The 12885-nt window shown below is 46.9% G+C and overlaps 1 protein-coding gene across 2 annotated transcripts in view; it reads left to right on the plus strand.

The window, feature by feature from the left end:
* The window catches only part of BCL2 (BCL2 apoptosis regulator), a 209115-nt gene that overhangs the window by 177445 nt on the left and 18785 nt on the right, over positions 1–12885 (plus strand). The window contains exon 3 of one of the 2 annotated variants that reach the window (XM_027766177.1): positions 9950–10016. The exons of the other annotated variant lie outside the window; for it this stretch is intronic. Coding sequence (XP_027621978.1) covers positions 9950–10016 — 67 coding nt within the window. The remainder of the gene's footprint in view (positions 1–9949; positions 10017–12885) is intronic. 2 annotated transcript variants of the gene reach the window in all.

The following is a 12885-nucleotide window of genomic DNA, read 5'->3' on the forward strand; positions in this document are numbered from 1 at the left end:
TCCCCCGCCTCCTCCAGCCTGAGCGGTCCTCCTGTTTGCACTCCCACCCTCAGCCCCTCACCTGTCCTCACCCCCTGTCTGAATGGTCGGAACCCTCTCGGCCATGCTTCCAGCCACAGGTGCTGCGTGGACATCCCTCTAACGTTGGGCCTCCTTCACTTGACACACACTCAGCTCCTACTATGGGGAAAGGAGTGGTTGTACTTTTCTCTGGAGTCCACCCCAGAGTTTAGACCCTGCCAGACATGTACCAAATGCTGGTAAATCCTCCTGCAATGAAAATTAGTCAGTGGGGAGTGGACTGGTGTGGGGGAAGGTGAATGGGCCACGGGCAAAAGTAACTGAGGGACCCAACGGTCACTGTCAGTGTGGGGAAGAGAAGGGAATTTTGGGGGGAAATCTAAGCAGATTAATTTGACCAATCTATATGGCTAATTTATAGAAAAGGCACGAAAAGGGGAAAAATCCCTTTGGGCAATTAGAGAGATGAAAGTGAAGCAGGGAATGCCCCTGATTGCATTACAGAAGAGGAAACCATGAAGACTTGAATAATATGTTGATGCTACAGTGAGAGTCCTATACGGTTCACATGAAAGGCCCATTTGCCTTCTCTGAGGCGTGACTCAGTCACCTCCGAGGCATGCTTCAGTCAAACTCTAAGCAGAGGACAGACGGCACTCCATGGAGGCTCGGGATGCGACACCTCTCCCCACCCCGACCTGGGTGACTCTTTCTTAAGCATCAAATTTTATGTTGCACTCCAACATTCCTAGAAATTTACTGCCAGACAGCCTCCAAAATGTGTTAGCTGGGCTTCGGCACTTTTAAGAATTCATATTTCAGTCTATTAATACTTCTTTATCCCTTGGACTGTTGGCATATCAGACTAAACCAGCTCATCAGACGGCTGGGCAGGTCTAGCTTGGGAATTCGTGACAGACTTGTGGGGCACTGAAGGGGCATAGCGGTGGTGGATGGTGGTGTCACGGGGCAGGGAAATGTGACTGCGGAGTAGATGGAGTGGATGAGAGGGGCGGGGAAGACAAGAAAGAGTAGAGAACAGAAGCCAGACTCTGAGGCTGACCCACATGGGAAGGTCGCAAGTTCATGTCTGCAGACCTCCCCAAACACAACAGGTATACACACAGGCCCTGATCCAGGCTGAAGCTTGGGGTAGATTGTTGTGGCATGAAGACTCTGGTGGCAGTACTGTCTCTTGTCTCTCTTGCTTATAAAAGGAAAAATAATAATAATAACAACTTAGGAAATAAAGAAGAGGAGGAAGATGAAATATCATGGCAATGCCTGATGGGCAGAAAAATTTTCAGTTTTTCTTTGAGTCCTACTGAGCCCGTAACTATAGCTAGAAGGTGAGAGCAGAGTGTTTTCTGTGGAGCCCACTCTAGAAGTGTGTGTTGCTGAAGCAAGAAGAAAGAAGCCATAGCAATCATTCTACCAGATCTGCACTTCTTTCATTTTCAAGGTGACTCAAGCAAAATGGGGAAAAGTTGCATGTGGATAAAGGGCATTCCTCTCCCCAAATCCAGAAGTCTCAAGAGAGCCCTTTCTGGAGAGCCATGCAGTTAGTTAACCATTGGCTTGATCCCGAACAAAAGCAGAACGGGGCTAAAAACACTGTTGTTAGTGACATCTCTCTTCCTCACTGCCAGCCCTCTGCCGAGCGTTAGTTTTTCATGCCTGAAAGGAAAATTGGGGTGTATATCAACAAATATTATTTTTTAGAGAGATTTTTGCTATAGGGTGCATGTGTTCACTGGAGAGACAAGAGAGACAGAAAGCGAGAAATCGCCCCTGGGGGGGATGGCTATGCCACAGTCCCTTCTCCTCCATCCTCTTCTTGGGATTTTAAGCATGTATGCACACATGCCCATTGTGAGTTTTAGCGGCTGGGACTCGAACCACAGTCGATTACTTGGGAGTCCAGCAATGTAACCGTTATGCCATCTGCTGGTCCCAAATATTCTTAAAGGAAGAATAAGTGATTCCATTAGTATTTGGGCTCTCATGTAATTATATGAATGATTCCATTTTCTTCGAACATGTATTGAGGATGACAAACTGTATCTCGCTGGGCTAGAAGTGAGACTGGCAGAAAGAAGGCAAAGTCCTTTAATGCTAACCACATTTATAATTTAAAGGAATCCTGGGTCACTGGCTTGAAACTCACACCAGGCGAATGTGTGTGCATACCCAAACTCCCAAGCAGAAAATGGAGGAGAATGGATCGCATTATGGCCATCTCCCCCTAGGGATCACTTTCCCTCTTTTGGTCTCTCTATCTCTAGTGAGTACACAATACTGTATGGCAAAAAAAAAAAAAAAAAAAAAAAAAAAAGCTCGTAACTTAAGCTTTATCAAAAAAAAAAACAGAGCAATCATCAATAAGCAATTCACCACTATATTCAGGCTTACAACATCTTGGCTCTGGGCAAGCTCATTTCAAAAGCTGGGCGTCATTGTCACGTTTTGGGAAGCCACGTGATGAAGTGGAAAGGCAAGATAGTCCATGTCAGAATTCTGGGCTTGAACCTTGGAGCCATCATTGATTAACTGGTGTCCTTGGAACAGTTGCACGTTCTCGGCCATCTGCGAAATGGGCACGGCAATGGTAGTAACTCAGCTGTGAGCTGCTGTGAGGGCCACGCTCACTGACATATGAAATCACTTTGGCGGCTTTACTGGGACGTGTGGATATTTGTCTCCCTTTGTAATGGGCACCTCAATAACAATGGGAACAAAGAGTTTTCGTTCACTGTTTATTTAACAACCATATTCTCTTCCTGCTCTGTTCCAGGAAGTAGGCCAGAGACGGGGAGGGTCACCATTGCCACTTCACAGTATTGCTTTGCACGCCTGTGAAGTTACCCTTTATCTAGCACCAAAGGATATTTTCAGGCCTTTAAAAATAAAGATAAAAGTCCACGAACTAGAAAGATTAAGGATTAAGCTAATTTTTAAAATAACAAATCTTTCCTTATATTCTCATTTCGTTTTTCATGGTGCTGGTAATTTTTTAAATTAGATTTTCCTCTGGGCATTTCATACTAGGAATGATCCAGTTCCTTGTCTCTTGTAATTGCATTTCTTTTGATTTCTTTTATTATGACTTTTGCATATCACTGACACTTTTTTTCCTGGAATGTTAAAAGCATATATCATCCAGCTAAAAGGGAAAAATAGTGTCCTAATAAAAATGGAAAAGAAAGAGAGAGAGAAAATAGATATTCCTCTCTGTTGGTTCCAAACAAGGAAAAGTTCTCATTCCTCATTCTTCATACATGCCAAGGTTGATGTAATGGGTCCAAACCAGTTTTTAGTTATCTGAAATGGAAAAAAAAGAAGCAGCAGCAGCAGTTCAAGAATCTTCTGAAGCTTGAAAAACAAATTTTCCACTATCTGATAACCCAGAAACGACTGATGGATTTTCTCTGCAATTTCCAAGGGGTGGGAGGGACAGACATGGAGAAGAAAACATTCTGGGGAAAAAGAAAAAAAAAAAAAAGACTTAAAGATGGAAACTTTCAGTGGAAATGCTCTAGTAGACACAAGAAGTAGCTCCCGCAGGGGCCGGAGGAAATAATGACATGTAGTCTTGAGTGACATGTGGTTCTATTGCCTTAGGAAGCAGAAAGAAAACCTAAAACTCCATTGGTTGATATATTGACTTCTCAAAAGTTATCACGAGTCAGTAGTAGTTATGACTTATAAGTAGAACACACCTAGAGATAGATCCCAGAATTTTGCACAAAATCATTTCAGTGTTACTGAATTCTGGTTTTCATTCCATTCCAACTGTAGTCCTGCATAGCTTTGGGTGGGGGTCCTTAAGCTGAAATAGATCTTTGGGATTTCAGAAACCCGGCCTGGGATTCTCATTTCTGGTGCCTTGAAGGTCTGGCCAGATGTTTCTTTTGATGTCTAGAATATCACGTACATTCTTAGTTTTTATTTTAAGGCAGGTGTTGTCTGGATTTCCTCTAGGAAAATCCCACTCATAGGTGTGATGGCAGCTTTGTGACTTTCTTTTAGGATTTTTGCCATAGGGCACATGCTCTTGCCAGAGAGAGAGAGAGACAGTGAGAAATCACCACCATGGGAGGATGGCCACACCACAATCCCCTCTCCTCCTGAGACTTTGGGCACAAATGCACATGCACCCTGTGTGATTTTTCAAGCTGCCAACTCCAGGATTCGAGCTACAGTCAGCCATGCGGCAGTTCAGTACTCTAACCAACATGTCACCTGTTGGCCCAGCTTTGTGACTTTGAATAAGAACCAAAAAAGGTGTAGTAGCCAATTTCTCTGTCTCCTAGTTGCTTGGCCCTTGCATCCCCCTTGTGTTAGATGCACACATAAATCAGAGTTCCAGAATTTGAATGTTATGTCACCTTAGAACCGCCAAGGGCCTTGAGAGGACAGTTGGGTGATCTCTGAGTGTTACAAACAAGGCTCTCAAAATCCATAGAGGAAAATCCCTAGACAGCAAGGGGGAGACTGAGAAGGGAGTGATCACTCAGACCAGCAGCTTGCCACATCTGGGCTGGGGTATCAGGGAGGACATCGGGACAGAGCGGGATACGCAGTTACAGGCCTGGGAAACGTGCCGAGCTCTGGGCCCGCCATGGCTCTGGGAAAACTCCTGCTTTGGAATTCTTGCTTTCTCACTGAAAGCTATTGTGGTCATGATGGCAGCGAAATGATAACTTTTTAATATTTAAAATTACTTTTAATAAAATGACCTTTTCCAAGTGATGTACTAAGTTAGTAAAGCGTACCTATTTGAATCTGTAATCCATCAACCGTGAACTTATGCCTGGGGGTCAAATAGCTCTTAAAACTCTCCAGGTGTGTGTGGGGAATAACCCTAATATTTTTTCACAGTTTTTCAGGGTGTTGCAGTAGGTTAGGATTACCTGAAAAGACTTTGAAATGATGTTTCAGGTTCAAACGGAAATGAAAGGCACATAAAGTTGTAAGACTTAAGAATTCCAAGAATTTGGCAGTGGTGAAAACGCACAAAGAACACATGAAATTTAGACATTTTTGCTCTGTCCTTTTAATCAACACAAATCCCTCTCCCGTTGTTCGGTAACCACAATGCCTGTATTGAACTCTGCGAGAGTTAGAGAGGTTTGTAGAACAAGACTTCAGCCTGGATTGCAGCCCAGCGTCCCATCAGACTTCCGTGGTCAGACGGTAGCAGCAATACGCCTCCAATCACCTGGCACTGTTTCCTGGGGGTACAGGTACAGCCTGGGGTCCTCTCACCAGGAGGAGAGCTGGCAGGTCCCACACAGTGGTCGATGCTCAAGCCCTTCCAGTGGCTGCAGAGAGCTTGCCCGTTCCACCCAGGCGGCCTTCACTCTGTGCATGTCTGAGAGAGTGGGGGTGACTGTCTTCCAGAAGAAACAGGTCAGGTCTATTCTAGAACAGTGGAGGACGGAGGACACTAATCAGAGCTGAGGAATGGACTTCAGGTGATAAACTGCAAGACCAGGAGGGAATAAGGAAGCAAAGGAAAAGGCTAATGAGAAAGAAATAGAGAGGGAGGAGCCAAGGAGGTAGATTTGGGGTAGAAGGGCAGTGTCCTGCCAGAGTTATGCAGGAGGCAGGGGAAACTAACTTGGGAATCTCGGGAACCAGCAGTTAGCGTAATGGCTATGTCGCTGGACTCCCACGTAGTCGACCGCGGTTTGCGTCCCGGACTTGGTGGCTTAAAACTCACGCCAGGCGCGTGTGCGTGCGTGCCCAAGATCCCGAGAGGAGAATGGAGGAGAAGGGATTGCAGCGTGACCATCCCCCCTGGGGGGTGATTTCTCACTTTCTGTCTCTATGTCTCTCTCTGTCTGTCTGGCGAGCACATGCACCCTATAGTGAAAACCTCTCCCCTCTTGGGAATCTCACAGGACCTTGGCTAGGTCCAGCCATTTTTTTTTTCTTTTGATCTCCCACCAACAACTGGTTGGTCAGTAAGCCCACAGAACAGGATTTAAGGTGTCCTTTGTATAAAGGGTGAGTCTGGGGCCAGTGGATGGCATGGTAGTTGCATCACTGGACTCCCACATGATTGACTGTGGTTCAAGTCCCTAACTGAGAGGTTTGAAATTCAGGCCAGGCATATGTGCGTAAGTGCACAGGATCCTGGGAAGAAAATGGAGAAGCGATTGGTGGCATGGCCACCCCCCTAGAAAGGTGGTTTCTCACCATCTCTGTCTCTGTCTCTCTCTCTCTCTCACTCTCTCTCCAGTGAATGCACACACTCTAGAGAAAAATACTCTTTAAAAAAGTGTGAGGCTGAGTTTACGGTTGTGCGTCCAGCAGGGTACGGTGGCTTCGGCAGCACTGCTCTCGTTCAGTCCTCTGTAAGCAGGCTCTTCAGAGACTTTGCCATGAACACCTTCTCACTCCGCCTCCAACTCCTGAAAGGAAAAAAGCATTCCTGACTTGTTGGATCCGACTGCAACAATCACCGACTTGCCTCACACACTTCCAGCCTTCCAGAAGCAAACCTAACATTAAGGGATTACTCTGCCAGTATAGGTGTGTTCTTGTAAAACGCTTGGTGGGCAGGCTCTGCGGAATTTAAAGATCTCTACCTTTGTTAAATTATGACAGAGTTTTAGATTTAAGTGAGAAGTTGCAGGTGATGCCTGCAGGACACAGACCGTGCAATGAGCTGGAGCCAGCCATGTGGTTGGTGCCACAATGCCGTGCCTGGCCCCGTGGTCCCTCATGGCACTCTGGTGCTCTGTCCATGCCGCGGGAGCTGCTCTGGCCCGTGCACACTGCAGGAGTGGTGATTTTTTATTTAGCAAGCAGAGTTGAGCTGATTTTCTTGAAAGGATCAGACTCCGGTTGCCACCAGGCAGGCTGTTGGGCCACACATTTTAATATGCTAAGTCTCAAGTTGGATCTGTTTTCGTGACTCAAGGAAATTTTATTCTCTCACATTCCAGAATTCCCTGTGAAGCAGCCCTGTAAGTAGGGCTCTTCCTGAATACTATGGAAAGAATTTCTCCTTTGGGATTCGTGTGTCTATATCACAGAGAGTATTTTAAAACACTCTCGAGGTGGCGTGTGCAGCGGCAGCAGTCAGGCCAAACCACAGGCGGAGGGGATCCCAGGGTGTGCTGCACGCGTTCCCGTGGGATTGAGTTCTGCAGCGTGCATGGGGCGGGGGAGGGCCCTGTGACTGGTGGTTTCTCCGTGGTCATAGGGTCCTCTTTCTATGAATGCAGCCCTGTTCACTCTGCATCCACCAGCTGGCAGGGTGGCCCCTAACTCCCATGCTCACTCCATGCCCGGAAATGCTATCCCCAGTTTTCTTCCTTTGTTCAAAGTCCTTACTTCTGGCCTAACCTTCCATTCCCTCCAGCCTGTCTTAATAACTCTTGATGCATTTACTGAGCTCACCATCCCCCCACCCCGCCATCACTCCCTGGGATTTCCTGTGTAACATCTCACATGCTTGTCTCCCCGAGGACTGGATCTTGGACATCTTTTCTGCCTCCTACAGGAGAAGCAAAGTGTAGTTAAAGAGGACATGCCTAGGAGCTGCGCAGACCTAGAATCAAACCCCCAGCTTTGTCGTTATGAGTTGTGTTGCTGTGGCCAGGTTGTGTGACCTCTATGGTGACAGCCTCTTCTGTCTCATTTTGTTCATAAAAGCCACCTTATGGGGTTTGGACCACAGTTAGTTCCCTCCCTCATTCCAGATCTAGTGCCTGGCCAGTAGAAACTAAATAAATACTTTGACACGTGGTCTGGCTATGGTTGGATTGCTTGAGTCAGATATGACCAAAGTAGATCAAAGCGAGAGGAACCAGGACCATGCCGCCCTAGGAAGAGCCATCCAGCGTTCGTACAAGTTCTGTTAAGAAAAGCAGGTCGCATGGAGTCAGGATTGACCAAAGGGTTCGCTCGGTGAAATTTTGCTTCCCTCTGGAGTCTTTGGAAATCCAAATTTGAGCTTCTTAGAACCTTAGGGTGAACGTCTTTGAGTTGCCCCATCGGAACAGTGTTCATTTAGTACCTGATCAGGATAATGAGGTCGATGGCACCCCACCCTGAAGAGTTTGTTGTCATCTAGAGTCATGGTCCCTTGACTTCCCCTGCACCCTTAGCACAGAGCAGGTGCTCAGTGAATGTCCACATCACTGAACTCACCCTAACCTGACTGGCTCCAAGGTTACAGCCATGGCAGGGGCTACTAGACCAGGTACACAGGCCTAGGCGCTGACCATTGACCTGTCAGTCCCACCTGGGGAGGTCTGGTGCTGCCCTTCTGCTTGAGGAGTAGTCAGCTCGTGAAGGTCCAGTGGCGTGACTCAAATCCCATTTCCAATCCAACCAGCAAACACTCGGGTAGCTTCTGCAGGCAGGGTCCCACAGGCCCCTTGCTGCAAGCTGCAAATGTGTCCGGCCCCTACCGAGTGTATGATGGGATGTGACGGTTGCCTTGGAGGCGAAGCTCCTGGGGCTCAGCTTTTCTCATTTGACGTGTCCACTGCCCACAGCACTGACGGGCCTTGTACAGTGGGCTTGTGTGTTTTCTGACCTTGCTCATGTTCACACAGGCTCGCTTCACGGCGAGCGGTGTCCTTGTGTCAGGTCAGCCAGCTGTCAGCTGTGCCTCTGGAGGTTGTGCTGATGGAAGAGTTTTCAGTCCCTCCACTCATGAAGCTCATCCATTATTGCTTTCAGCTTCTTTCTCTTTCCCAGTGCCTGTCTTTCTGTGCTGTCTTCCTGTTACTCTGTGTGTGTCTCTCTCTCTGTCTGTGTGTCGTCTCTGTCTCTGTCTCCCTCTATCTCTGTTTGTATATATGGCGCTATTACTCTGGCAATAGAAAACATACTGTCAGAGTATTTCACAAGAAACATCCATTCAGAGGAGAGGCCTCCCTCGTATACCGTGTCCATTTGTGAAAGACCCAGAATCCCAGGAGCAGCAGGTGGTGCAGTTGTTGGGGTGCTGGACTCCCACATGGCCAGCTGCTTTCTCACTTTCCTCCAATCACTCTCTCTCTCTCTGATAACTATAGCAAGTTTATTAATAATAATAATAGGGACCACCAGATGGTGTAATGGTTATGTCACTGGAATCCCATGTAGTCAACCATGGTTTGAGTCCCAGACCCTGTGGCTTGAAACTCAACGTTGGGCACATGTTTCTCTGTGCCAAGATTCCGAAAGGAGAGTGGAGGAGGAGGGATTGCAGCATAACCATCTCTTCTGGGTGGTGGTTTTTCACTTTCTGTCTTTCTATCTCTAGTGAGTGCATGTGCCCTATAGCAAAAATCTCTCTAAAAAAATTAATAATAATAATTATAAATAAAGTAAATAGTTCTTTTTTTAAAAAAAATAAAAGACCCTGAATCCAGAAAGTCGCCCTGCGATCATGTGTCCCAGCACTGGCAGCCACTGTCACTGGCGAAGATTTGCATTTCCCTTGTGCTGGAGTCGTGTCTTCTTCCCTGGGCACAGGAGGACTGTCTGACGAGGAAGGAAGAGGACTGTCAAAGAGCCAGGCAGTGCGCCCTGAAATGCATCTGGTTTTATTCATGCTGAGTCTTTCCAGGTGAACTGAACTAAATCATAAACTACAAAATGAAAGCAGATTTTCCTTAGCACACCCATATGGAGCACACTGAGAGAATTCACCACCATCCATCAGCCTCCATGCCCCCAGAACACAGAGGATATCATTGTTCTTCTCGTCCTGGCGGCTGGTGTGGATGAGAAGTTTCTCCCACGGGTGCTCGGAGGCTCGTCTCAGTCATTTTGACATCACAGAATGATGTCTGTGATGACTCACGGGGCTGCTGAATTGGGGAGCTGGGAACAGGGTGGGGCTTGACATCTCCCCGGGTGCTTTGGGGTGTAAGCCAGCTGGGAGGTTTAAGCAAAGTCTGTGACATGTTTGCCCTAGACTGAAAACAGGACCAGCACCATCCAGGGGACAAATCTGGCCCTGAACAGATGTCATCTGAGCCGCGGTAGGTCATCACGGCAAGAACCCTGGAGCCAGTGCAGTGTGGTGCTTCCAGAAAAGACGCCCAGGCTAATTTCAGCACCAGACCCCCAAAACAAGTGTCAGACAGGGCGTGGCTGGAAGCTGGCAGTGCCCAGCTGGCCAGAGGCGCCACCCGCACGAACACCTTGTACTGAGCTCTTCTGACGGATGTACCTCCTCCAGTCTGAAGCCACTTTCAGCAAGTTCCCATTAGAAAAGGCAGGTCCTTTGTACTCCCCCTCCACCACCAACCTCAGTCAACACTTGCTGATTTAAATAAGTGAGAATCCAACATTTGGCCCCCAGTGCTGACACTCCACATTTAAGAGGTGAAGGGCCCACTCCCCTGGCCACCGCCCCCCCACCCCCCCAGCAGCACCATCCTGATGACAGAGATTAGGACAAGCTGCAGAGCTTCACAAGCATCTGCTTTCAGTTCCCATTTCTGGCATATTTTCATGAATTAACACTTGCAATGACAGGGCTAGAGACAGGTAGCCCTGGTTCATAGATCACGTGGTGTGTACAGTGGGGCACCCCATGCTTGACTCAAATGATGACCTACAAGTAGAATCTGCTCCCCTGCCACCAAGCCTCGAGAAGACACAGTGACAATCTTCATGCTCAAACCAGGACAGGTATCGACTGGTCAGGGGGCAGAGAGGGCAACCAGACGTGCAGCTTCAGAGCCAAAGAAAGCACAGCTGGTAGATCTGTTCCAAATGCGGGTCTGTCCACAGAATCCACATCAGGGTGTGCAGAGTCCCGTTTGATGTTGGGGATCAGCAAAGCATCCCACATCCTCCCCACTCTGAGGAACACTGATGTCACTAGTTCTAATTAAAATTAGCTTGAGAGATAGAGGAATAAAGGGGGGTGGAAGGAAGTAGGGAGGGCCTGTGGGACAAATCACCTGGATTATGTTCACAAAAGCAAAGAGATTGGATTCACAGAGGCACATCCGAGACCACAGCAGCTTGGCTAGCATGCTTGAGAGAAAAGGGACTCCCATTAGAAGGCCCAGAGGATGCTTTTCACGGCAGGAGGCTCTGAGGCCAGGTGTGAGCCGGAAATGCAGTATTGCAGAGACACACCTAGCAGAGACGGACTGGAGAGCCTATTCCAGGCGTTAACAGTAACACAGTGGTTGACACGCATCAGTAGGTATCACATCACATCCCAAAGGACACATGAGAAAGGGTGACCAAAAAATCATGAGCTCTGTAAGCCCAGGATAGTAGAGCAGACAGAATCCTTGGAGATCAGTTGCTATGAGGTTTTCAGGTGAGGACAACCTGAATGAAGCACAGGAGGTGGAGTGAAAGGCTCACCTCAAAAGTAGAGGTACCCAGCATGGCGTTCCACCATCCTAACTCCTCATCCGGAACAGCCTCCATGCTGGGTACAGTGGCATGCACCTGGAATCCCAGCTACTTGGGAGACTGAGGCAGGAAGATGGCTTGAGTCCAGGAGTTCTAGGCTCTAGTGCACCATCCCCATCAGGTGGCCACACTATGGTGACCTCACAGGAGTGGGGACCACAGGTCACCTAAGGAGGAGTGATCCAGGCCAAAGCAATTTTCACCAAACTATGCCACCTCCTACATTTGCTTTGCTTTGTTTTGTTTTGTTTCATTTGAGGATGTTAGTGGTGCAAAGTTCGTAACCTAATGAGCTCCATTGTCTCATACCCTTGTGAGCAAGAATTACAGAACTAGCTAGTACTTCTGATGACTTGTGGAAGGTTTAAAGTAGTTTAGGACCACCTTCATGCAATGTTCTAAATATAATTAAGTTTTTTTTTTTTATCAAGACATAGCTCCTATACCATAACGTTCCATTTAAAGAGATCTGTTTGTTGGATTGTAGCATATATAAAGGGCTGGTTGTGCAACCCACACTATGATCTAATTGCAGAACCTTTTTTAATCACTCTTGAAAGTAGCTCTGTATCCTTTAGGAGTCATTCTGTAGCCTCTTCTCTCCCCAGCCCTAGCACCCGCAATCTACTTTCTGTCTCTCTGGGCTTGCTCATTTTAGACATTTCCTATAAATAGACTCACTCAGTGTGTGACCTTTTGTACCTGGCCACCTTCACTTAGCATAAATACTTGAAGGTTCACACATGTTATGACAAGTGTCAGTGCTTCGTTCCTTTTTATGGCTGCATAATATCCTAGCATATGGATGGGCCACGTTTCGTTTTTCTCTTCATTAATTAATGGATATTTGGGTCCTTTCCATTTTGGCTATTGTGAATAATGCTGATGCCATTAGTCATACAAAAGTTTTTGTGTGACCATCTCATTTCAGTTACTTTAGGTATCAGTCTAGATGTTGAACTGCGGTGTCAGTGGTAACTCTTTAACTTGTAGATGAGCCACTGAACTGTTTTCTGTTTTCCATGATGGCTGTACCATTTTACTTTTCCACCACCAATGTGTGAAGGTCCCAGTTCCTCTACATCCTTGCCAACACTTATTATTGTCCATTTTTAAAATTATAGCCTGCTAGAGCATATGAAGTGATACCTCATTATAGTTTGGATCTGCATTTCCCTAAAGACTAATTATTTTGAGTGTCTTTGTGTGCACTTATTGACCATTTGTGTATCTTTTTTTTTTTTTAATATATAAAATTTCTATTCAGGCCCACTGTCCATTTTCTTTTTCTTTTTTTTTTTTTTAAAGGGAGAAGGGCCACAAGTTTAAAGTTTTCAACAATAGGGAACATAGATTCCATTCAAGGTTGGATCAAGGGTGGGTCTCGTGCGGATCCGCCATTGTAGGTGAGTCTCCATGGAATACAGTTCTAGGAAAGCGGTTCTGATAAGCAGAGATGATTATCAGTTG

The sequence above is a fragment of the Tupaia chinensis genome, unplaced genomic scaffold, assembly GCF_000334495.1.
Source record: "Tupaia chinensis unplaced genomic scaffold, TupChi_1.0 Scaffold000065_1, whole genome shotgun sequence".
Lineage (NCBI taxonomy): Eukaryota > Metazoa > Chordata > Mammalia > Scandentia > Tupaiidae > Tupaia > Tupaia belangeri.